The sequence below is a fragment of the Talpa occidentalis genome, unplaced genomic scaffold, assembly GCF_014898055.3.
Source record: "Talpa occidentalis isolate TD23 unplaced genomic scaffold, MPIMG_talOcc4v2.1 talOcc4.11, whole genome shotgun sequence".
Lineage (NCBI taxonomy): Eukaryota > Metazoa > Chordata > Mammalia > Eulipotyphla > Talpidae > Talpa > Talpa occidentalis.
The window spans coordinates 41,702,633-41,726,289 of NW_023601104.1; the positions used below are offsets into that span (position 1 = coordinate 41,702,633).

Genomic DNA, 23,657 nt, shown 5'->3' on the forward strand with positions numbered 1-23,657 from the left:
GCTTTGTGAGCTTTCAGTTATGGGGAGTACTTCTCCCGTCAATGCGGAGCCATAACTTACCCTGTAAAAGGCTTCGGTGACTTTTTTTTTTTTAATAAAATCTAATGTTCTTTTTTATTTTTTTTAAGATTTATTTTTTTTTTTTATTTATTTATACAAGCACTGGGTACAGTCAGAAGCGCGGGAGGGTGAGAGAATTCACCAGAGCCAGAGCAGGGAGCAGAGCAGGCAGAAGGACCGAAGTACACTGCTGAGGGGAGCAGTGGGCGGCAGGAGAGGTGTGCGTGCCATGTGGGACCCTCCTCCAGTGGCAGGGGAGCAGCCGGGGATCGAACCGGCGCTGCAGAGGCTGCGGGCAGCTTCACAACCCAGCGCTTAACCGCTGAGCCACCGGTGAGGCCTGACTTTTTTATTTCTACTTTGAAAAACCGTAAGAAACAATTTTTAACTTTTATTTTTTATTTATTTATTTAATGCTCGCCATCTCTGGGAGGGTGAGAGGATTCACCAGAGCCAGAGCAGGGAGCAGAGCAGGCAGAGGGACCGAAGTACACTGCTGGGGGGAGCAGCGGGTGGCAGGAGAGGTCTGCGCGCCACGTGGGACCCTCCTGCGGTGGCCGGGGAGCAGCCGGGGATCGAGCCGGCGCCGCGGAGGCCGCGGGCAGCTTCGGAACCCAGCGCTCAACCGCTGCGCCACCGGGGAGGCCCAATTTTTAACTTTTAAAGTGTGCTTTGTATCTACATTTAAAACAGGTGATGGGCCTCCCTGGTGGGGCAGGCGGTTGAAGGCAGCACTGTGAAGCTGTCCTTAGCCTCTGCAGTGCCGGTTCGATCCCCACAGGCCTTGGAGCAACCCACATGGCGAGCAGACCTCTCCTGTCTCGCCTGCTGCTCCCCTCAGCAGTATATTTCGTCAGTCTGCCTGTTCGGTTCCCCACTCTGTCTCTGGTGAGTCCTCTCACCCTCCTGCGCATCTGGCCTGTACCCCGGTTCTTGTATAAACAAACAAACAAATAAATAAAACAGGTGATTCCTTTTTCTTGTAAACTCTAATCAGTCTCACAATGATGCCGCTACTTGTCTACTGCTGTGATACTAAATGTTCTGTTACCTCTATAGTTTTAGTTTTCATGAAATATAATTATTTTTATTAAAATATGTTTCATTAACATCTAATGATTTGTTGTTATTGTTATTTTTTATTTTTTATTGTTATTTTTTTAAATAACTAAGTTATTGATAAAGAAAAAACAAAACAAAATGTTCTGTTGCATGACACATAAAAAGAAATTATTAACATCTATAGACTTGAGAGAAAAATAAATTTCATCTTACTTATTTTTGTAGAGTTTCTTTGGGTTATATCCCTTCCTTTTGCTGGTCAGTGAACTCTGCTATACCAGCTTCATCTTTTCCATTATTTTTAGGCAGAGATTGTATAGCTGTGCGTTGAAAAAGCAAGTCTTTTTGACCTATCTCTCTTAGGCCAATGATAAGACTTTAGTATAAAAAAATACATTGTAATGAAATAATCTTAGATATTGGGAGGAAATATTACTAAAATTAAAAATAATAATTTTAGATAAAACTTCAAAATTTAGAAAGATATTTGAAAAGCATTTAAAATATTATAGTAAAGGAAAATAAAGTATATTTCTAATGTTTCCACATAGGTGCAAGGAAAACTTCAGAATTTTGAAATAATTTAATTGACAATAACACTGAAATTACAACACATAGCTGAAGATAACTATAACAAACTGAGTTAATCTCTTGAAAATACATATATTTGTAACCTAAACTGACTTATTTAGAAAATATAGGATATACATACACACATTTTCTTAATGTAATGTCACTGTTATGACATCATCATTGCATAAACAACATGTAGCTTCCGGAAAACTTCACTGTACATTTGTGAGAGAATGAGGGTGGAAAAGCAAATAATGTCTTACTTTTTAAAAAAATTATTTATTTATGCATACATGAGCTGGGGTGCAGGCCAGAGATGCAAGGCATGAGAGGATTCACCAGTGATAGAGTGGGGAGCAGAACAGGCGAATCCACTGAAATACACTGCTGAGAGGAGCAGAGGGTGAGATAGGAAAGGTCTGCTGCGCCATGTGGGTTACCTTCCTGGCCGGGGATTGAACTCATGCTGCAGTGGCTGTGGATAACTTCATAGTGCTGCATCTTAACATTTTAAGCCACCAGGGAGGCCCCTGTTTTATTATTATTATGGAAATAATTTTGATCTCTTAGACCACCCCCTGAAAGAATTCTTCCCAGAGCCTCCCAGACCACACTTTGAGAATTGCTAAACTATAGTAATTTTTTTAAAGACTTATTTTTATTTATTTATGCATACTAGAACTGGGGTATAGGCCAAAGGTGCAGGGGAGTGTGTGTGTGAGAGAGAAATTCACCAGAAACAGAGTGGGGAACAGAATAGGCAGATTGACTGAAATACACTGCTGAGGGGAGCAGCAGGTGAGACAGGAGAGGTCTGCTGCACCATGTGGGTCTGCTCCTGGCTGGGGATCGAACTTATGCTGCAGTGGCTGGCAATAGCTTGATATCGCTGATACTTTAACAAAATATAGTACTTTTTATTCTGTGGAATATTACGCAGGTTTAAAAACAATGAAAACCAAATAAAAACAGTGAAGTATATCTATTAAAAATTGTCATGTCACAAGCTATAGAACAATGGAACCGTGTTTACAATATGATAAACACAAACACATAAACAGATCCACATATTCTGTACTTAAAAATATATATGCAAGTACATGGAAAAGTTCTAGGACACACTATTAACTATTACTTTGGGGAAGGGTACAGGAATTTGGTGGTTTAATAGTGGAGAGCTTATGCTTTATCTGTATTTTTTTAAACTGGTAACATGCGTCTTATAAGTAATAGCTTTTCCCCATCTTTTTCCTGGGGTCATGTAAAATTTATACCATTTTGATTTTTTTTTCAGATCAATTAGTAAGTGGGCAGTTGTCACTTTTCTTTAGAGAATCATTATCACTAGGTAAAAGGATATGGTTGCTAAATACAACATAAGACACTCAAGTAAGTTTGAATTTCAAATAAACCAGGAATAAATTTTTTAGTATAAGTATGTCCCACACAATATTTGGGATATACTTAGGTTAGAAAATTATTTGTTTAGGGCCTCCCTGGTGGCACAAGGGGTTAAGATGCAACCTATGAAGCTATCCGTAGCAACTGCAGCACAAGTTCCATCCCCGGCCAGGGAGCTTCCCACATGGCGCAGCAGACCTCTCCTGACTCACCCACTGCTCTCCTCAGCAGTGTATTTCAGTCAATCTGTCTGTTCTGTTCCCCACTCTATGGTGAATCCTCTCACCCCCCCAGACCTCTGGCCTGTACCCCAGTTCTTGTATGCATAAATAAATAAATCTTTATTTTTTATTTATTATTTATTATTTTTATTTTTAATAATAAATTTTATTTTTATATTCTCCATACAATTGCAACCCCCCAATTCTGACCCCAATCCCTCCCCTCCCATCCCCCACCCCCCAAAGAGTGTCTCTGGTTCACAGTTTTTTGTTGATTTTGATTTTTACTTTCTTATAGTTATTCATTTTCCTGGTCCCTTATTTAAGTTTTCTAGATTCCTGCTATGAGTGAGACCATCCGGTATTTTTCTTTTTCTTTCTGGCTTATTTCGCTGAGCATGATCCCTTCCAGTGCCATCCATGTTGCTGCAAATTACATGTGTTTATCTTTTTTGAATGCTGAGTAATATTCCATGGTATATATGTACCACATCTTCTTGATCCAGTCATCTATTTTTGGGCATTTGGGCTGTTTCCAAAGCTTAGCTATTGTAAACAGTGCTGCTATAAACATAGGGGTGCAGGTGCTCTTTGGAATTGATGTTTCTGTGTCCTTTGGGTAAATACCTAGGAGTGGAATTGCTGGATCATATGGATTAATTAATTTATTTATACAAGCACTGGGTACAGTCAGAAGTGCAGGAGGGTGAGAGAATTCACCAGAGCCAGAGCGGGGAGCAGAACAGGGAGACTGACGAAATACACTGCTGAGGGGAGCAGTGGGCATGGCAGGAGAGGTCTGCGCGCCATGTGGGACCCTCACTGGCCGCGGGGGATTGAACCGGCACTCCAGAGGCTGCAGGCAGCTTCGCAGCCCAGCGCTCAACCTCTGCGCCACCAGGCCCAATAAATAAATCTTTAAAAGAATTACTTGTTTATGTGAAATCCAAATTTAACTGAGCTTCCAGTTTTTCTATTTTGGAAAGTCTGTCAAGCTCATAAAGGCGACATAGGGAGGACCCTTTGCTGCTGAGCTGTGGAGTCGAACTCAGATCCTTGGCAGCTTGCTGATGCTCACTAAAGTGAGCAGACCCCTTTGTGAGCCAGAGTTCACCTGAGAATAAGACAAGAGGGTGTAAAAGAGGATACTGGAGCAAAGCATGCTGGCAAATTGACTCCTGTCCTGACAATATCTTTGCACCTTGTCAGACTGTGAGATGTTATGGTGACAGGGATGAGTGGAAATGAATTGGAGGAAGAGCAGGCAGACTGATGAAGTACACTGCTGAGGGGAGCAGCGGGAGGCAGGAGAGGTCTGTGCACCATGTGGGATCCTCGCCTGGCGGTGGGGATCAAACTGGTGCTGCAGAGGCTGCCGGCAGCCTCGCAACCCAGCGCTCAACCACTGCGCCACCGGGAGGCCCAGAAATCTTTGTTTTTAAATACAGATATCTTGTGCAAACTGTAGCCTTTGGAGTTAAGCTTGTTTAACTCTCCCATGGCCACCATGAGTTTGGTAACATTTCCTGTGTTTTGGGGCTCCAGCAGGTCCCTGGTTTTCTGTGCTACCCCATGGATGCCAAAGGATGGCTGCCAAGGGGGTTTCCTTGAGGATGGTCACTGTAAGAGTTTTCCTCATCATCTCTTTTCTTGCCCCTTGGGGAAATGTACCTCTACCACTTTCTCCATTTCTTGTTTTCTCCACTTTTATCTAATGAAATTTCACCATGGTCAATGCTTTTTTCAAATGTACAAACTTTAGGTTATCTTTCCTTCTTTCTTCTTTCAGATTTTACCCAGAGAGAAATCTGTTTTTTTTTTTTTTTCAGCTCCCCAATTTGTGAGCTTATGAACATTCTTTTTGAAATATATTTTATTTATTTATGCATACAAGAACTGGGATACAGGCCAGGGGTGTGGGGGATGAAAGGATTCACCAGGGACAGAGTGGGGAGCAGAACAGGAGGATTGACTGAAATACACTGCTGAGGGGAGCAGTGGGCGAGACAGGAGAGGTCTGCTGCGCCATGTGGGTTGCTCCCTGGCCTGCTGGGGATCAAACTCGTGCTGCAGAGGCTGCAGACAGCTTCACCCAGCTTACCAACATTCTAAACAACAAAACAACCAACTACCAAGCCCACCAAAAAACTTACCTGTCTTAGTCTGTCTCAGTTGCTCTTGCAGAAATACTATAGTCTGGATGACTTAACCAACAAATATTTACTTACCACTGCGGAGCTGGGAAGTCCAGGATCAAGGTGCTGAGTCTGGGAGAAGACTCAGACTCTTTTTCTTTTTTCTTCTGACTGCATCTTCACATAGTGAAAGTTTTGGGGTAACCTGAAAGGCCAATGTCCTTGGTATCTTGCAAAAGAAGAATTTCATAAAACACGAGAATAAAGCCAGCAGTAGAGTTGGCCAGAAAGCAAAAGTGCAAAGCACCAGGCAGAGGGCAGTCTTGGAAAGTGAGAGAGCTGCCCTGAAACCTTGAGCAGCAGGGTCTTTATGGTCTATTTTGTGGGTTGGGAGAGGTCCCTCTTAACTGTGCGTACTCCTCTCCTATTATTACTCCCCATCCCCAGAATCTGAACTCCCCTTCTCTTTCTTTTTTTGAGTTGGAGAAGCTGTGTGCAAAGGGTAACTGCCAACCTGCAGTTGTTCAGACCACAGCTGTTCAATTATCTTTCCAGGCCTACTGGGACTGGCCAGATCTTATTTGATCCTTGAAACAAAGTGCTGGCACCAGCTGAATTTTAGTGGGATTTTTTTCCTGGTGGGTGCTTGGGTGCTCCTGCCTGTTCTACCTCTTACAGAAAGTGTGAGAGACCTCTCTGGGGGCTTTATAAGGGTACTTGCCTCGGACAGGACAGTCGATGAAATTCTCTGCCATTAACGAAGACCCAGAGTCTAAATGAATTTGCAGCAGGGGGAGGCTGGGGAGAGCCATCAAGAACAGCTCTGCCTCTCAATCTCCCAGCCCAAGCTTTTATTAAAGATATGAACAAAGGAACAAGAAAATAGCATGCAATTGTGTTTTTGCTTATACAGATCAATAAGGTACTGCTGAAAACAAGTTTTCCTGGCTAGTAGGGATCATGCGCAGAAGCCAGTACATTCTCAGAGAACAGGAGTCAATTCTGGGAAGAAGTTCTGTTTGCAGAACTTCTAATGTCCTGGATATGCAGAGTAAACAGGTATTCTCCAAAAAATCCAGCTCCCTTCAGGGTAGCAGGATCCCAACAGGTTCTGATCCCATTCTCAAGGGTTGCATTTTCATGACCTAATCACTTCACAAAGGTCTCACTTCCTAATACCATCATGTTGGGAATTTGGTTTCAACATGAATTTGGGGGGGACACATTTGGTCTCTAGCAACATCCTGGAAGCAAAGAGTGAAGGATGTTACAATCTGTATAAAGACCAGAGCAACGTGATACTGTGCTTCATATAGATGTCAGCTCTGAAGTCGGCCCCTTCTGCTGCGAGCTATCAGCTTTGTTTCACCTATGCTGGGGGCAGGCTGGGGAGAGGTTTCCATGGGAAAAAAAGGGCTTAGCTTTGGAAACAACCCAAATGCCCAAAAATAGATGACTGGATCAAGAAGATGTGGTACATATATACCATGGAATATTACTCAGCATTCAAAAAAGATAAACACATGCAATTTGCAGCAACATGGATGGCACTGGAAGGGATCATGCTCAGTGAAATAAGCCAGAAAGAAAAAGAAAAATACCGGATGGTCTCACTCATAGCAGGAATCTAGAAAACTTAAATAAGGGACCAGGAAAATGAATAACTATAAGAAAGTGAAAATCAAAATCAACAAACAACTACGAACCGGAGACACTTTTAAGGGGGCGGGGGTGGGAGGGGAGAGATTGGGATCAGAATGGGGCGGCTGCAATTGTATGGGGAATATAAAAATAAAATTTATTATTAAAATAATAATAATAAAAAAAAGAAACAACCATTCTCATACAATGCAAAAAAAAAAAAAAAAAAGGGCTTAGGTGCTGGTCAAGACCAGGACTGCTAATGTTCATGGAGAAATCTTGTTTCTGGAAAACATCAGATCTACAGTTGTTTGCCCTCAGTTTGCCCTTTTTTTTTTTCTTTTTCAAATAAGCACTACTGAGTTTATTTGGCGCAGTGGTTGAGCACTGGGTTGCGAAGCTGCCCGCAGCCTCTGCAGCACCGGTTCGATCCCCGGCTGCTCCCCGGCCACCGGAGGAGGGTCCCACATGGCGCGCAGACCTCTCCTGCCGCCCGCTGCTCCCCTCAGCAGTGTACTTCGGTCCTTCTGCCTGCTCTGCTCCCCGCTCTGGCTCTGGTGAATTCTCTCACCCTCCCGCGCTTCTGACTGTACCCAGTGCTTGTATAAATAAATAAATAATTCTTAAAAAAAAACAAAACAAATAAACACTACTGAGATATAATGTAAATACAATGAAACACAGATAATGTCAGCACATAGTTCCTGGAGTTTTGGCCAAAGTATAAATCTGTATCTACCAATTCCCATCAAAACATAGAGCATTTTCATCACTTTAGAAAAATCCCTTGATCTGATTTCTTTTTTTTTTAAGATTTATTTATTTATTTATACAAGAACTGCGGTACAGGTCAGAGGTGCAGAGGGTGAGAGAATTCACCAGAGACAGAGTGGGGAGCAGAGCAGGCAGATGGACCAAAGATACCACTGAGGGAAGCAGTGGGCGAGACAGGAGAGGTCTGCTGCACCATGTGAGTTGCTCCCTGGCCGGCCGGGAATCGAACCCACACTGCAGAGGCTGCGGACAGCTTCACAGTGCTGTGCTCAACCCGTTGCGCCACCAGGGAGGCCCTTGACTTTATTTATGTAGTTTTTCCCATGTAGAAGTAAAAAGAATTATTGCAGTTTTTATGGTTTCATTTTTCACATTTAAATCTTGATCCATCTGAAATTTATTTTGGTGTGTGGTGTGAAAGGCACAGATTTAATTTAATGTTATTTCCCCAGAGAGCTATCCATTTGTCTCAACATCATTTATTGATAAACTTATTTTTTTCCCTCACTGATTTGAAATGCCACCTTTATCATGTATTAAATTCTCAAGTGTGTTTGTATCTATTTCAGACCTTCCCTTCTGCTCCACTGATTTGCTTATTTATTACTGATACAATCATAGTTTTAATCATGGCAACATTATTTTAAAGAATTTTAAAAAAAGATTTGTTTATTTATGCATACAAGAACTGGGGCACAGGCCAGAGGTGTGAGGGGTGAGAGGATTCATCAGAGACAGAGCAGGGGTCAGAACAGGCAGACCGAATGAAATACACTGCTGAGAGAAGCAGCCGGTGAGACAGGAGAGGTCTGCTGCACCATGTGGGTCACCTCCCTGCCTGGGATAGAACTGGTGCTGCAGTGGCTGCAGATAGCTTCATAGTGCTGCATCTTAACCCCTTACACCACCAGGGAGGCCTTATTTTAAAGAATCTTATATGTTAGTTTTATATTACATTTTATATTAATCTTATATTATCTCTTCAATGAGCTGATTTTCTCCAGTGTTCCTGGACTAGTTATCTCTGGCTGCATAACAAATTACCTGAAAAGGGCCTCCCTGGTGGCACAGGTGGTTGAGCGCAGCGCTGTGAAGCTGTCCGCAGCCTCTGCAGTGCCGGTTCGGTCCCTGCTGGCCGTGGAGATACGGAGCAGACCTCTCCTGTCTCTCCCACTGCTCCCCTCAGCAGTGTATTTCAGTAGATCTGCCTGTTCTGTTCCCCGCTCTGTCTCTGGTGAATCCTTTCACCCTCCTGCACATCTGGCCTGTACCCCGGTTCTTGTATAAATAAATAAGTCTTTAAAAAAAATTGCCCGAAAACCTTTATCTTAAGTTTCTGAGTCAGGAGTGGCTCAGGATGCCTCCTGCAGCCCAGCGGTCTCAGGGAATGCAGTCATCACAAGACTGCCCCAGGGCTGAGAGATTTGCTTCCAAGCTTGTTCACCTGGTTGCTGGCTGTACCACAGGGGTCCAGCCTCAGGGGTACGCAAGGCACAGAGCCAGTGATCCCAGGGAGAGAGAGACAGGGAGGGCAGGCCAGGGAACATTCAGTGCTCTGTGTACTAACATACTTTGCCAACCCTCGTGTGGTATGGGAGGACCAGCAGAGGGTGTGACCCCAGCCCACGGGGTCAACAGGTCCACTGCAGGGCTGGCGCTCCATCTCCAATTTTGGCTCTTCTCTTTTCACTTTGTTCACTTTTGGGGGGTTGTTCACCCATTTTATGAGTCTGCTTCTATTTGTGCTGGTAATCCCCAAATTCATCTGATCATTAACTTGCTTTCTTGAGTGGTAGGTACCTCCTCTGAAATGCCCACAGACGTCTGTATGTGACTTTTACCTCAGTCACCTCAAACCTGCTTCCACCTTGACATGTAGCACTTGGCACTGCATTTATCTGATTTCCCCCAGGACACCATGGCTCATGGCGGTTGGGACTGAGCCTTCTTTATTCTGGTGGTTGCAGTACATAACACAGAACCTCAAACAAAGTAGGCACTCATCAAATATTTGGACCCAGGTGACAACCTGGGTGGTGACTGCACTCTCAGATGCAGAAGAGGGCCTGGATTCGCACAACCAATAGCCCTGGATAGTGCCAGTGGTCCTATCCAGTGGGAGGAGCTGTTACACTGTTTTTTGTTTTTTGTTTTTTGTTTTTGTGGGACCCTCACCGGTGGCCAGGGATGGAACTGGCGCTGCAGAGGCTGCAGGCAGACTTGCAACCCAGCCCTCAACTGCTGCGCCACCAGGGGAGGCCCTGTTACACTGGTTTTGACTGAGGTTCGTGTTTTCTGTCGCTGGTAGAAATGTCTCTGTGGCTTGATACCCCACTCAGCCTCCTAGATGTCTGAGTTGTGGCTGTCAGCCCTTCTTCTGCAGTGTGGAGTCTGGAGCCTGTTGGACCTGTTGTGCATGAAAGTCAGGGGGCAGCTGGACAGATAAGGCTGCGCCCTTGGTCAGCAGAGCATGCAGCAGCCTGCAGAATATTAAACATTACTCAGGAGACAAGTCCTGCATGGCATGCCCCCCCCCCACCCCAGCTTGACTCTCCCTTCCCAAGTTCCCTCCCCAGCTGTGGGGGAAGTCTTTTCTTACACACATTCTTAATACTAGGACTATAAATTCCACGAATCCTTGAATGTTTCAGAGAGAATCAGCAGGACCTGAAACCCGGACTGCTGCATATTTACATCCTTGCACGCAGAAGCAGGCACCAGGACAAGAGGCTCTTCGCCTGCGCTCAGGAAAGACAAAAGCACAAGCAGGTAATGCTGAGCTGGCACCACCTCACCCCGAGCAGGGACAGTGTGACCTACAGGAGGCTTCCCACATGGGGGTCCACTGCTTTTGACTTTTTGTGCTAATGCTTCTTTTTTTCTGGTGCTATCTGCAGCTTAGTCTTTATTCCTTACTTCTCATGAGAAATCATTTCTCAGAGCTGCTCAGACCACCCAACTCAGTTCTTCGTCTTACTGGATGTGCAGGTGAAACCAAAGAGGGGAATAGACTTGCCAAGATGGCACATTTTCAGTTAACATCTCCCTTGTCTCTCCCTTTCCTGATTTTCAATATCTCTAGCTATCCCCGGTCTTGCCCCTAAGTTTTGTTTTCTTTCCATTTCCTTTCCCCTTCTTTTCTGTCTGTGGACTCAGTGGTGGAGGGCATCTTTTCCAAGAAGGCACCCCATCTTTTGATTTCTGAATTATTCAGTATGAAAATGGGAATCTAGGGGGCAGTGGCAGGTTCTGAGCTCCAGGACCTGCGTTCTACTCTGCCCAGCTGACTGCTTCAGAGTCAAGCAAGTGAGAATAGGGACAAGTGAGCAAGACCCTGGGCCCCCGGAAACTGCTCCTTCTTGGATCCTTCTTGGAATGGGAAGGAGAACTAGGGCGATAAATGATGGTTGGTCAGTCTCTTTTTACTTTACCTCCACAGGCCAGAGCTGCTTTTCTTTACCAGTCGGTGCTTTTTCTTGCTTTTTCTTGCAGACCTTAGAGGGAACAGCTACATACTTGCCTGGAGGTGGGACCAGCATTTCATGCTGTAACTCCAGTCGTCCAGCAGGGGGAGGCCTGTCCTGATGAAAGGCTGGTCCTCTGTTTCCCTTGGCCCTCAGAGCCAAGGAGACCTGAATCTCCTGACACATGATGGGGTTAATCTGTGGTCGCAGCTGCAGGGGGTGGGCGGGGGAAGGAGTCCCTCAGGGGTCATAACACTGTTTAGAATCTGATGTCCTGTTTAGGAAAAGTAGAACAATGACAAGGTGAAACCCTTATATCCTTGAATTGAAAGTCTGTAAATATGACCTTGCAGAAAGAAGAGGGGAGCAAAGAGGGGGTGGGGAGGAAGACAGGGAGATAGAAAAAAAGAGAGAGAGAGGGAGGGAGGGAGGGAGGGTGGGGGAGAGAGAGAGAGAGAGAGAGAGAGAGAGAGAGAGAGAGAGAGAGGTGTCTAGGAACTACAAAGTGTGTTTTTGGAAATACGGTATCAGAAGAGTCATAAATTGGAAACCTATACTGACCCTCTCACAGAGAAACATTTGTTCACCTTCATTGTGGCACTGATATAGACTGATATTTAATTTCTATTTTGCTGACAATTTCTGAATGGCACCCATTTATTTATCATTTATAGATACCGACCCTTAACTTAAGGGAAGTGGGTTATGCAGGGGTTGCTAAGGAACAAGGGGAGATGCAGTCGGTACTGGCAGGGGTTGCTTAGTAACCAGAGTCCCTTGGTGATGGAGTGGCCAGAGCAGGTCTGGAACTGATGAGGGTGAGCAGAGTCAGCCCACTGCTTATCCTCCCGAGAGCACATGCCTGTTGGACCCTTCACCCAGAAATGCCAAGGCCATGTAGAAAGTATACCCCAAGTCCCTGAGTGCCCTTGATGACCCCTTGCTCCCTACCTACTTCCCGCTACAGGAAGCTGATCAGATTCTGGGACTCAGAGATGAGTAGGCTCCTGAGTAAGCAAATGGGAATCTCACACTGGGGGAAGCGGGAACCTCTGGCTCACTTTGATGTGGACCTGGGACTTTGGAGTTTGGATAAAAGAGGGTCCCCTGACAAGCAACTCTGATATTTTCCTAGTTCTTCACATCTGAGTCTTCCTTGCCAGGTCTTCTCCTTGCACATATTTGCAGTGGACACCCCTCTCCTCCCATCCCTGGGGAAGAGGTGACCGTGGTCACCACGCTCACACCACAGCCTGGCTTGGGATTGCTTTTACTGGCCCAGGCTCCTCACAGCCTTCTTCTCTGCGGCAGTCTGGGGGAGACATCCACAGTCATCTGGAGCCATAGTCTGCTTTCTCAGTCATGAGGCCCTGTTCTCTGCACCCCAGGCACAGAGGTGTCCCTTTTCTCTCCCAAACACCCTGTACACTCACACCCCTTTGCTCACAGTCTGTCCGCTGAGATTAGAGCACCTGTCCTGCTGTGTCCTCCCACCACCCCCATCAGGACCCTCCTCCAACTACCAGGCCCAGTTTACTCACCACTTTGCCAGTGCTGACACTCCCCAGCAGGTAGAGTGAGCTGGCACCCATGGCCCCTATATCTTGACCCAGTACCCTGGTCTCAGGTCCCACAGGGTTCTGGGCGCAGAGGAAAGCAAGTGGAGCTCCCCTAAGTGGCTTGCTTAGCTGCTGCTGCTTCTACTACCTGGCAGGCTGCTCCCAAGAAGTCCTTTGTGACCGGCGTGTTTCACATAGAGAACATGTTTTAAAATGTCCATAGTGCAGAATGCATCTGAGAGAGAATTGAGAAACTGGCAAGTTTGTTTCTGAGAACTGGAAAGCTTAGGTTTTTTTTTTTTTTTGTTTTTTAAAAAATATTTATTTATTTATTTATACAAGCACTGGGTACAGTCAGAAGCGCGGGAGGGTGAGAGAATTCCCCAGAGCCAGAGCGGGGAGCAGAGCAGGCAGAAGGACCGAAGTACACTGCTGAGGGGAGCAGCGGGCCGCAGGAGAGGTCTGCGCGCGCCATGTGGGACCCTCCTCTGGTGGCCGGGGAGCAGCCGGGGATCGAACCTACACTGCAGAGGCTGCGGGCAGCTTCGCAACCCAGCGCTCACCGCTGCGCCACTGGGGAGAACCTGGAAAGCTTAGTTTTTGAACTACTTTTGAACTTTGAACTGCTTGAATTTTAAAATTTACCATGACAAGTCATCTCTAATTTTAAACTTTTTTTATTGTAAACTATTTTTAAACTTTTGTGCTATTGTAGCATAACACATTCATAAAAAGTATATATCTATTATATATATACATACACACATGTACGATATATGTATGTATACATATGATATATATATAATTTTATTTTTTTAAGATTTATTTATTTATACAAGAACTGCAATACAGGTCAGATGTGTGGGAGGGTGAGAGGATTCACCAGAGACAGAGCGGGGAACAGAACAGGCAGACTGACTGAAATACACTGCTGAGGGGAGCAGTGGACTAGAAAGGAGAGGTCTGCCGTGCCATGTGGGTATCTCCTCGGCCAGCTAGGATAGAACCTCTACTGCGGAGGCTGCGGACAGCTTCACAGCGCTGCGCTCAACTGCCTGCGCCATCAGGGAGGCCCGATATATATAATTTTAATGGACAACATGTAGCCATTAATCAGTCATAAAATAGAACACTTCATCACCTCAGAAGCCCCTTGGACTGCCCCCTTCCCAACCATAAGCCCCCTTTAACTCCAACAATACCCACTCCCCTAACTTTTGTGATAATCACGTCTTGTCTTTCTTTGTAGTTGTATCACTTGTTTGCATTTTTATTTTTATTTTTTAATTTTTTATATTTATTTATTTATTTATACAAGCATTGGGTACAGTCAGAAGCGCAGGAGGGTGAGAGAATTCACCAGAGCCAGAGGGGGGAGCAGAACAGACAGACTGATGAAATACACTGCTGAGGGGAACAGCGGGCGTGGCAGGAGGGGTCTGTTGTGCCATATGGGACCCTGGCCTGGTGGCCAGGGATCGAACCGGTGCTGCAGAGGCTGTGGGCAGCTTCGCAGCCCAGCACTCAACCACTGCGTCACCAGGGGAGGCCCACCTGTTTGCATTTTTAAATAATAGAATTATTTTGCCTGTTTTTGAAACTTATGTATGTAGAATCGCATATTCTTTGGTGCCTGGCTTCATTCCTTCAATGCTATCTTCTTAGATTCGTGTATGCTATTCAAGTGCATTAATTTTCATTGCTGTATAATATTCCATTATATAAATGCAACACAATTTTCCTCTCTGCTTTACCATTAGTGGATTTTTAGTTTTGTTTCCAGATTGAGGCTGTTACAAAGAATGCTGCTATGAAGGCTCTTCCCTGAGTATGAAACTGTTGAGATAGAGGGTTGGATGAGCAGCTTCCAGGGTAGTGCTAAGCCATTTTCCAAAGTGATTGTGCTTACACTCCATCCAGCAGTGAATGAGTATCTGTTAATATCTGTTTTTTCAACTAGAAAAAGTTCAGTAAAATTAATAATTGGTATAATTATTCGTTTGAGGTCTGGCAACCTTACTCTACTGGAAAGTTTCATGTGGGGAGTGTGGGGGGTGGGTGTCTGGGGTCAGAGTTTGCCATGGTGTCAGTATCTGTTGCCTGCTGCCTGACTTGTTGCAAGCGCTCAGGGCATTCTCATGGAATAAAGGGGGAAAATAACCCTGTCCGTGCGCATTGAGTCTCACATTTGAATTTGCCTGTTTTATAAATAGATAATTTTCCAGACAGGTTTTCTGACCTGAGGCTCATGTGTTTGAAATTCACCCTGACTTACTTGACTCTCTCCCACTCTGGGCTGCTGGCCTTGACTGCTTGAAGGAGTTGGGACAGGTTACCATCATACTCACTTAAGGCATCAGTGATAAGTGAAGTCAATTCTTCCCCCAGGTCGAGTTCCACAGGAAGCAGACCAGGCACTGCTACCATGCTCCGAGCAGTGGCCTGGGTCCACCGAGGCCTGTTTCACCCCTGCGGGGCACTATCTGTACGGATGCGCAGCAGTGGTGCAGACCAAAAGGGTGTCCTAGCCAATCGGGTAGCCGTGATCACGGGGTCCACTGATGGGTGAGTGTTGGGGTTTGACTGCCCCCCCCAGGAACCCTGCTTTTCACCAAAGGACCCCAGGGTGTAGAGCTGGACACAAACTTGTTGATTTCCAGGGCTAGGCAGAGGAAGAACAGTGGTGAGGGTCTGACGCTATTATGCTCCCTCCATCTCTGCCCACAGGATCGGCTTCGCCATCGCCCGGCGTCTGGCCCAGGATGGGGCCCATGTGGTGATCAGCAGCCGGAAGCAGCAGAACGTGGACCGGGCAGTGGAGGCCCTGAAGGCGGAGGGGCTGAGGGTGACAGGCACCGTGTGCCACGTGGGGAAGACTGAGGACCGGGAGCGGCTGGTGGCCACGGTGAGGGGCCGGGGTGGTAGGACACAGGGAAGAAAACACATAGAACCTTCCCTCACTACTCAGCCCTGGGAGGAGCAGGGGCTGGGATGGAGGTGGGGAGGCCTAGAACATATCCTGAGATCATGATTGCTCACAATCTAGCTGAGTAGACCACGTGATTCACACTGACTCTCTGGAAAGTTCATAGAGGACCCTCTTCCCCCATCCCACACCTGGGACAACTGATTGAGGAGCATCTTGAAGGGATTTCCCTATCCCAAGCTCCCAGAGGGATTTCTGGAGAAGACTGTCCTCCCCTGAGACCTTCAGCACCAGCAGGCTTGCCTTTGGGTCTATCTCAGACACTTGCCCTTCACTGAGTGTTCGGTTCTCATGGGAACCTGTGACCGCTCCTGGTTGAGACAGTATCTAACCCTCAGACTTCACCTCAGTGCCCCATGTACCCAGCTGCTGTGGGAGGGCAGCCTCTGCAGGCATTTCCACACTCACCCCATCCTTCATATTCCCTTTCTCCCCAGGTCCAGGAGCACTGTGGGGGTGTCGACATCCTGGTGTGCAATGCTGGTGTCAACCCCCTGGTGGGGAGCACTCTGGAGTCCGATGTTGGGGTGTGGGACAAGGTGAGGCCCAGGGAACAAGCCAAAGGGTCTGAAGTGCCAGCTCTGCACTGGGCTCCACCCCCACCAAGCACCCCCCCACCTCCGCCCACATTCCCATGTTTACAGACGGGCGCTGGATGACAGCTGGCCAACTAGTTCCCCGAACATGCTGTGTTTCAAAGCTGGTTCCTACGCTTCCCTCCTTTCTTTTCTCTCCCTGTCCCTTTTGCATTTATTTGTTCAGCAAAATATTTAGTGAGGGCTTGCTTTGTGCCAGGCACTGCTCCAAACTCTGGGAAAAAGTCTGCTCTTGGGAAGAGTCAAGAATAGTAGTCTGTTGTCTGTCAAACAGTTCTTATTTTTATATCCTTGGGACATATATTGGTGACCATGTCTATTGTTGCTGTCCCCTCTTTCCTAAATTAGGGCTCTCTGCTGGCCCTCTCCCCTGGGCTTGCCTGTAAGCTCTTTGTGGGCTTGGACTTCCAATCTGGTAACAGTCCACTTCGCAATCCTGCCATCTGGGCCGGGAGAGACCTAGTCAATTCGTTGAGGTCCATCACAGGCTCGCCTAAGACTCCTGTTCCTTTCACGCCTGTGATTTGTTCCCTAGATCCTCTGACTGACAGGAAGGACAGGGGTGGAATCTGCTGTTGGCATCCCACTCTGGCCCAAGCACGGGGTGAAGCTGTTCCTTCTGCCCGCCCTGCTGTCTGCACTGTGCCAACATCCTTCTCAGGCTGGCCCTGAGTACCTGCCCTTGGCAGGCTGCCCTTCCTAGCATCCTCAGAGCTGACCTGAAATCTGAGCTCCCTGCAGCTGCTACAAGCAGCCTCCCTAGGCTCCTCAGCTGCATCCTTAATGACTCTGGAGGATTATTTGTGATTAGGTAGCCGGGATTTCATTACCAGTAGTCTTCTAACTGTCCTGAGTCATTTTCCCTTTTAGTGTCTCACTTCATGGGATCATGACTCTTTTTCTTGGAACGGTTTGGATTCAACCACCCACCCCACCCCCCGCTCCCAGAAAATGGGTGTATTTGCTGCAGCCCCACCTTACTTTTTCTGCTGCTCCTCTGTTCTCCAATGTCTTGCTTCCCCACATGCAATTCTGCACTGTCGCATAGAAATCACCTCCAACCCCACTGCCACCACCTGGGACATCAAGTGGTCACAACACGAGTTTAGAATCTGCCCAGTGCTCTGCTATGAACTGAATGCAATTTTTGGTGGGTGTCCTGTGAGGGAATTCCTACTCTCTCATCTTATCCTTGGGCCAGTTGGAGCTCTCTCTAGACCAGGACCCATTTCCTTCAGCTGGTGGGACGGCTTTCTTCTCCCTCCCCCGGCCCCCCATTATTTCTTCGTCCAGGGCTCCCTGCACACGCCCTCCTCAGCTTCACCATCCCTACTCTTCTTTCTTTTCTGATTGGGCAGTTTTCTTCAGCAAGGGAGACTTGCCTTTCCTGGGTCATGTTAGGCTCCCGAGCCCAGGAGGGGTTCATCTCAGCCCACTGACACACATGGAGACTAGGGACTTGACCAGGAAGTCCTTAGCTTAACTCCAGTTCCTTCTTGGGGACCTTTGTTAGACATTCAAGCTACTTTTTTGCAGCCCTAGGAGTCATCCCCAGCCCCAGTACCTGTCATCCAAGGGGCCAAGCAGCATTCAGTTGAGACACTTCCTCTGTCCATGTCTAAGGACGTGGGTGGGTGTGGGATGAAGATGTGGGAAAAACAACGGACATTTACAGGCCTGGCCATTTACAGATGGGCGGCCTTGTTGCTTAGAGATGTGGCCCACCGCTGACTTCATTAAAGACAGCACCCACAGAAAGGATCCCGGTGCTGCCTGAGTCCCAGCTGGCATTCTCTGCGGGGTCTTTGCATCTTTCCTTGGCAGTTCCTCTCTTACTCATCCCGCGTCCAGACCCAGTAGACACAGTTCCCGGATGAAGGTCAGGGACCCTCCTGTCTGAGCCCAGACCCAGGCTTTCGTGGCAGGCTGCCTCAGCCTCCCAGAACAGCAATCTCTGTTGTGTTGCCTTCTCTGTGTTGGTGGTAGGAGAGCTCAGAGCCAAGTCTGCAAGAAACTGGCGTGAAGGTAGGCCTCACAGCATGTACTTTTTGTGAACAAATAATAGAATAATGATCAGACTTGACTGCGTGCTGTGAAGTGTAGGTACCAAGCTCACTTTCGCTTTTTCTTATTTTCCTACACTGATTTTTCCTATTCTCCATTTCTAAACACGTAACAACTTTTGATTTGTTTTATCCTGTTACATTGTGAGTTCTACTGGAATGAGGCAAGAGCACAGACACAGAGACACAAAGATGAGTCTTCCAGTTATTTTCCTGCTCTTAGCACCCCCTCCCTTCTGTCTGTTCTGTCTTCAATCTTTTTCTGCTGGCCTCTGCTTCTAACTCCTATCTGCACAACCACAGAGTAGCCCAGTTTCTTTCATGTCCTGAACCTTTCCTTCCTTCACACCAGTCCTGAGCAACTTACATTTTTTTTTTTAAAGATTTATTTATTTATTTATACATGCACTGGGTACAGTCAGAAGCGCGGGAGGGTGAGAGAATTCACCAGAGCCAGAGCGGGGAGCAGAGCAGGCAGAAAGACCGAAGTACACTGCTGAGGGGAGCAGCGGGTGGCAGGAGAGGTCTGTGCGCCATGCGGGACCTTCTGGTGGCCGGGGAGCAGCCGGGGATCGAACCGGCGCTGCAGAGGCTGCGGGCAGCTTCGCAACTCAGCGCTCAACCGCTGCGCCACCGGCGAGGCCCCGCAACTTACATTTTTAGTGTTCTGCTCACAGGCTGTCACTTAGCTGCCTACATATCAGATCGTTAGCAAATTGGAAACACCTCAAGTCAGAAGGGGGACGATTGTCTCAGCTCTGCACACATCTGGGTTTGTTGTACAAATTGTAGGATTGCAAGTTCTTGCAAGGGCTCACCGTGCCTCTCTCTATCCTCCACCATGCTCACCATGCCTCCGATCTGATTGCAGATCCTGGATGTGAATGTGAAGTCCCCAGCCCTGCTGCTGAGCCAGCTGCTGCCCCACATGGAGAACAGAGGGTGAGGGAAGGGGTTTGGGGCTGGTGGGGGTTGGGAGGCTGAGGCACAGGAACTGAGTCGGGAGAGATAAGGGCACGATCAGGAGGGGGAAGACAGAAGTCTGTAATTCCCATGTCCCCTTCCCTCTGTCCTGCCTTACTCTTTTTTTTTTTTTTTTAAGATTTATTTATTCATGCATACAAGAACTTGGGTATAGGCCAGAGGTGTGGAAGGTGGAGTGGGAGGATTCACCAGAGACAGAGTGGAACAAATGTAGTGAAATACACTGCCTAGGGGAGCAGCGGGGAGTCAGGAGAGGTCCGCTGCACCATGTGGGTCACCTCCCTGGCCGGGGATCGAACCCATGCTGCAGTGGCTGAGGATAGCATAGTGCTGCATCTTAACCCCTTGAGCAACCAGGGAGGCCCCTTTCCTACTTTACTCTTGTGCAGCTACAGCTCTGAATTCTAATGGCTCTGGGGTGGGGTTATGTTCCAGGGTCCGGAGACATTGTCCTTGGCCTTGACTCCCCAGATGTGAAAAGAGGCTATGCTTAGCTCCTTAGCTTGTGGGCTGGCCCTTTTTGTTTTTCTTACAGCTGGACAGTTCCTTCTGGATAATTTATAGGCTGTGACAAGGTTTGCCCCCTTTTGTCCACAGGGGCAAACCTGTCTTAGCCCATCTTCATTCTGTTTCTTGGTTTCCAGGGACCCCCCTTCTGTTCCAGATACTGTATGCCTGACTGCACTGCATGTGTCCCCAGCAGGCTTGTGTTAGGGATCTGGGCCACCACCTCCCTCAGAACGCAGCCGCTTCACGGCTCCTCCTGCAGACACAACCTTAAGACTTGACCAGGGATGTGTGGCTAGAAGGAAAAATTCCTGACTGTCAGATCTTGCTTTCTCCTCTGCCCCATTTCTTCTCGGAGGTCCCTGTTGGGCATGCACTGTCAGGCCCAAACATCTTCACCGAGTCCACCCTGCTCTTCCCCACACTGGCCTTCTGTTCATCTCTCCTCTGAGGAGAAGCTGAAGAGTTAAATTGGTCTGAGCATAGGTACTGAGATCAGAGAAATAGGGTTGGAACTCTAGCTTTGCCACTTAATGACTGTTGCTAATCCTGAGCCTCAGGTTCCTGAGCTGTGAAATGGGGACTTGCATTACTGTTGTGGGAACTGCAATATTCCATGGATGCGTGATAGCACCTTAATCAATGGTGAGTTATTGGCGTCCTCTTATCTCCCTCTGTGTGTGTCTGTCTCTTCTCAGGAACGGTTCTGTTATTCTGGTCTCTTCTGTGTCAGCGTATATGCCACTTTCGGTGAGTGTTTGCTCCTCGTGCTTCTTGTTTGGATAGGGAAAACGGTTGTGTTGAGCCCCACGGGACATTACCTGGCTAGACTCTGCCTTCCTCTTGCTGCCCTGGCTGAGCCCATGTGGCTGTTGGGTCCCAGCTTCTGATACCAGACCAGAGTTGGGAGTGTGTCTGAATTCTGGGCTTGGGACACCACAGTGGGTGAGGAATCTAACCGATATTTCCTTCACTCCCCTATTGCTTATCACTTTCCAGATGCTGGGTGTCTACAATGTTAGTAAGACAGCCCTGCTAGGTCTCACCAAGACGCTGGCGTTGGAGCTGGCTCCCAAGGACATCCGGGTGAACTGTCTGGTTCCAGGAGTGATCAAGACTGATTTTAGCAAAGTGGTGAGGACTGGGGTGTGTTCCCTGTGGCCCAGCCTGGTTCATGGAAACTCTCCCTGACAACTAAGGGATAATGGGGTGACTGAAGCCTCAGAGTGGCATCCTTAGAGCTGGGATCCTCAGGGGCCACTGAACTCAGGTGTGACCCAGTCCCTCAACTCCTTGAAAGGGCAGGCTTTGGGCCCTCCCAACCCTTCATTTTAGCAGCACTGACTCTTTTATTTCTTTCCTTTGCTCAGTTACATGACAATGAGGTTTTTTGGAACAACTTAAAGGCACAGATGCAACTGCAGAGGCAAGTGGGGTGTGGTGCTTCAGTGGTCTGGGCACAGCTGGGGAGAAGCAGCTGAGCCCATCTCAAGAGCAGATTCTTTCCTGTCTACTGGCCTTTCTTTTTGCTGAAGTCAGGGTCCACTCAATCCTGGAGGGTGCAAGTAGCCCTGCTGAGCCCACCCTGTTCCTCCATGGAGCCCCCCAAGCAGCAGAACCAGAGTCTGAGGTACTGACCCTGATTCTGTGCATCTTCCATGCAGGATGGGGCGGCCTGAGGACTGTGCGGGAATAGTATCCTTCCTGTGCTCTCCAGAGGCCAGCTACATCACCGGCGAGAGCATCGTGGTGGCCGGCTACTCCCCTCGGCTCTGACAGGGCTGGGGGCCCTGTGGGTCTGGGCATAGCCAGAGGGTGGGGGGGCTAGGAGGTCATTAATTTCCAACAGAATCCAAAACCCTGTCAGACTAACAATTTGGGGGCTCACTCGTGTCAAGCTTGAGGAAGCTCCCCCAGTCTTTTCATTCTCAGGACCCTGCCTGCTATGCTCCAGCCAACATGGGGGCTTTGGGGATAGGGCTTTGGAGCTGAGAATTTCACGGCATTGCTGCTCTGGAGGAACCCTAAGAGAAAGGTTTAGAGGCTCAGTCTCCCGAAGGATCCCAGCTCCTTCTATCCTTTGTGCTTTAAACATTTCTTTTCAAAAAATAAACTCAAATTGATCCTCAAGTCTGGAAACTTATGGTTGGGGTGGATCCAAGGGTGACATGCTGTGGACAGGCTTCTCCAGTCTCCTGCTCCTGTGCTGGCCCCGAGGCTGCCACACACTCACGCTCTGCTCCCACTCCTGGGCTGGGGCTCGGGCTGCTGTGCAGGCCGGAGGGAACCGTGGGAGGAGAAGGAAGCACTCTGGGGCTCTTGCAAACCTGAAGATAAAAGCCACACTAGCCCTTACGTACACCTTCAAGTTGAGAATGTCTACCTTAGAAGAGAGTAGTCAGTGCTGAAGCTCCTCTTGAAGGTTGGCCCAGAGGTGGCGCCTTTTGGCAAAGGCCCTTTCCATTGTCCTGACTCATATCTAAAGGCACAATCTGTGTGTCCACGGGCAAGGATGGCATCCTTCCTTGCCATCTAATAGTCTTGCTCTGAACGGGTTCCAGGGGATGACTGGGGACAATGTTCCAACCTGACCACTGACCTTGGTCTCACGGAAGCCTCCCAACAGATCTTTCAGAGATGAGCCCTTGTCATTATTTTACCACTCAGTTATAAAAATATTTATTACTCCCGGGCCTCCCCAGTGGCGCAGCGGTTGAGCGTTGGGTTGCGAAGCTGCCCAAGCCTCCGCAGCACCGGTTTGATCCCCCGCTGCTCCCCGGCCACCAGAGGAGGGTCCCACATGGCGCAGACCTCTCCTGCCGCCCGCTGCTCCCCTCAGCAGTGTACTTCGGTCCTTCTGCCTGCTCTGCTCCCTGCTCTGGCTCTGGTGAATTCTCTCACCCTCCCGCGCTTCTGACTGTACCCAGTGCTTGTATAAATAAATAAATAAATCTTTAAAAAAAAATTTTATAACTCCCTACGATAAGCCATGCATTGTGCCGGGCACCCCGGAGAACACAAAATAAGTAAGAACTGACCTCCTTTCACAATACCTTCTATTAAAGGATCCTGCTGTCTCTGAGAAGTTGCTGAAATGATCCTTACTTAGTGTTGAATCCACAATCACAAAAAATCAGCTCAGCTCTTGCACTATGCAGACAATAGAGTAAAAGCAACTGATTGAATTATTATCTGTACTTTTAGTTTGAAAGGGACTGAAAAGAGAAAAGCAGCCTCTGGCAGTTGGGATTTGACCTAGTACCCAGAGCCTGGCCTTGGCACTTCTCACAGCTAGGCAGAGGTATTCTGTTGAACGTGAACAATTTTAGGAAATGCCAACACCAGACAAGCACTTTATCCATTAGCTGGCTGGACAAAGACAAAAGCAAGACCACTCTATAATCATATCTGAACACAGGCCAAAACATTATTGTCCAGTCTATGGAAATGACGGAACATTCACCCTCCATCCTGAATAACAAGAGTAACACCTGGGGCTTTGTCAACAGTACATTTAACTTTGTTCCTTTTTTCTCTCCTTCTAGATGCAAATTAAGATATTTTTAAGATTCTAATCATAGACTTACGGTATTTAATTCAGAGCAAAGGCTTGCTTCCTCAAATCCTCCTC

At 47.6% G+C, this 23,657-nt stretch overlaps 1 protein-coding gene across 2 annotated transcripts; it reads left to right on the plus strand.

The window, feature by feature from the left end:
* The first annotated feature begins 12,116 nt into the window (after window positions 1-12,116).
* On the plus strand, window positions 12,117-22,148 carry LOC119238230 (dehydrogenase/reductase SDR family member 2, mitochondrial-like). Of its 2 annotated transcripts, XM_054692881.1 has the most exons (10): window positions 12,117-12,149; window positions 15,279-15,455; window positions 15,618-15,795; window positions 16,314-16,415; window positions 19,407-19,477; window positions 20,725-20,776; window positions 21,026-21,160; window positions 21,397-21,452; window positions 21,566-21,656; window positions 21,959-22,148. In XM_054692881.1, exons 2-10 carry the CDS (start codon window positions 15,316-15,318, stop codon window positions 22,016-22,018), a joined length of 885 nt encoding a protein of 294 aa, XP_054548856.1. In that variant the 5' UTR covers window positions 12,117-12,149; window positions 15,279-15,315; the 3' UTR covers window positions 22,019-22,148. The 2 variants fall into 2 exon arrangements, with proteins under 2 accessions (XP_054548856.1, XP_037357831.1); XM_037501934.2 differs by lacking the exon at window positions 21,566-21,656 and having other exon boundaries at window positions 21,691-21,993.
* Window positions 22,149-23,657: the final 1,509 nt, after the last annotated feature.

Coding starts and splice junctions, on each gene's coding strand:
- LOC119238230 (XM_054692881.1), top strand. CDS start 15,316: ATGCTCCGAGCAGTGGCCTGGGTCCACCGAGGCCTGTTTCACCCCTGC. Junction 16,416..19,406: donor ATGTTGGGGTGTGGGACAAG/GTGAGGCCCAGG, acceptor ATCTGATTGCAG/ATCCTGGATGTGAATGTGAA. Junction 21,161..21,396: donor AGACTGATTTTAGCAAAGTG/GTGAGGACTGGG, acceptor TCCTTTGCTCAG/TTACATGACAATGAGGTTTT.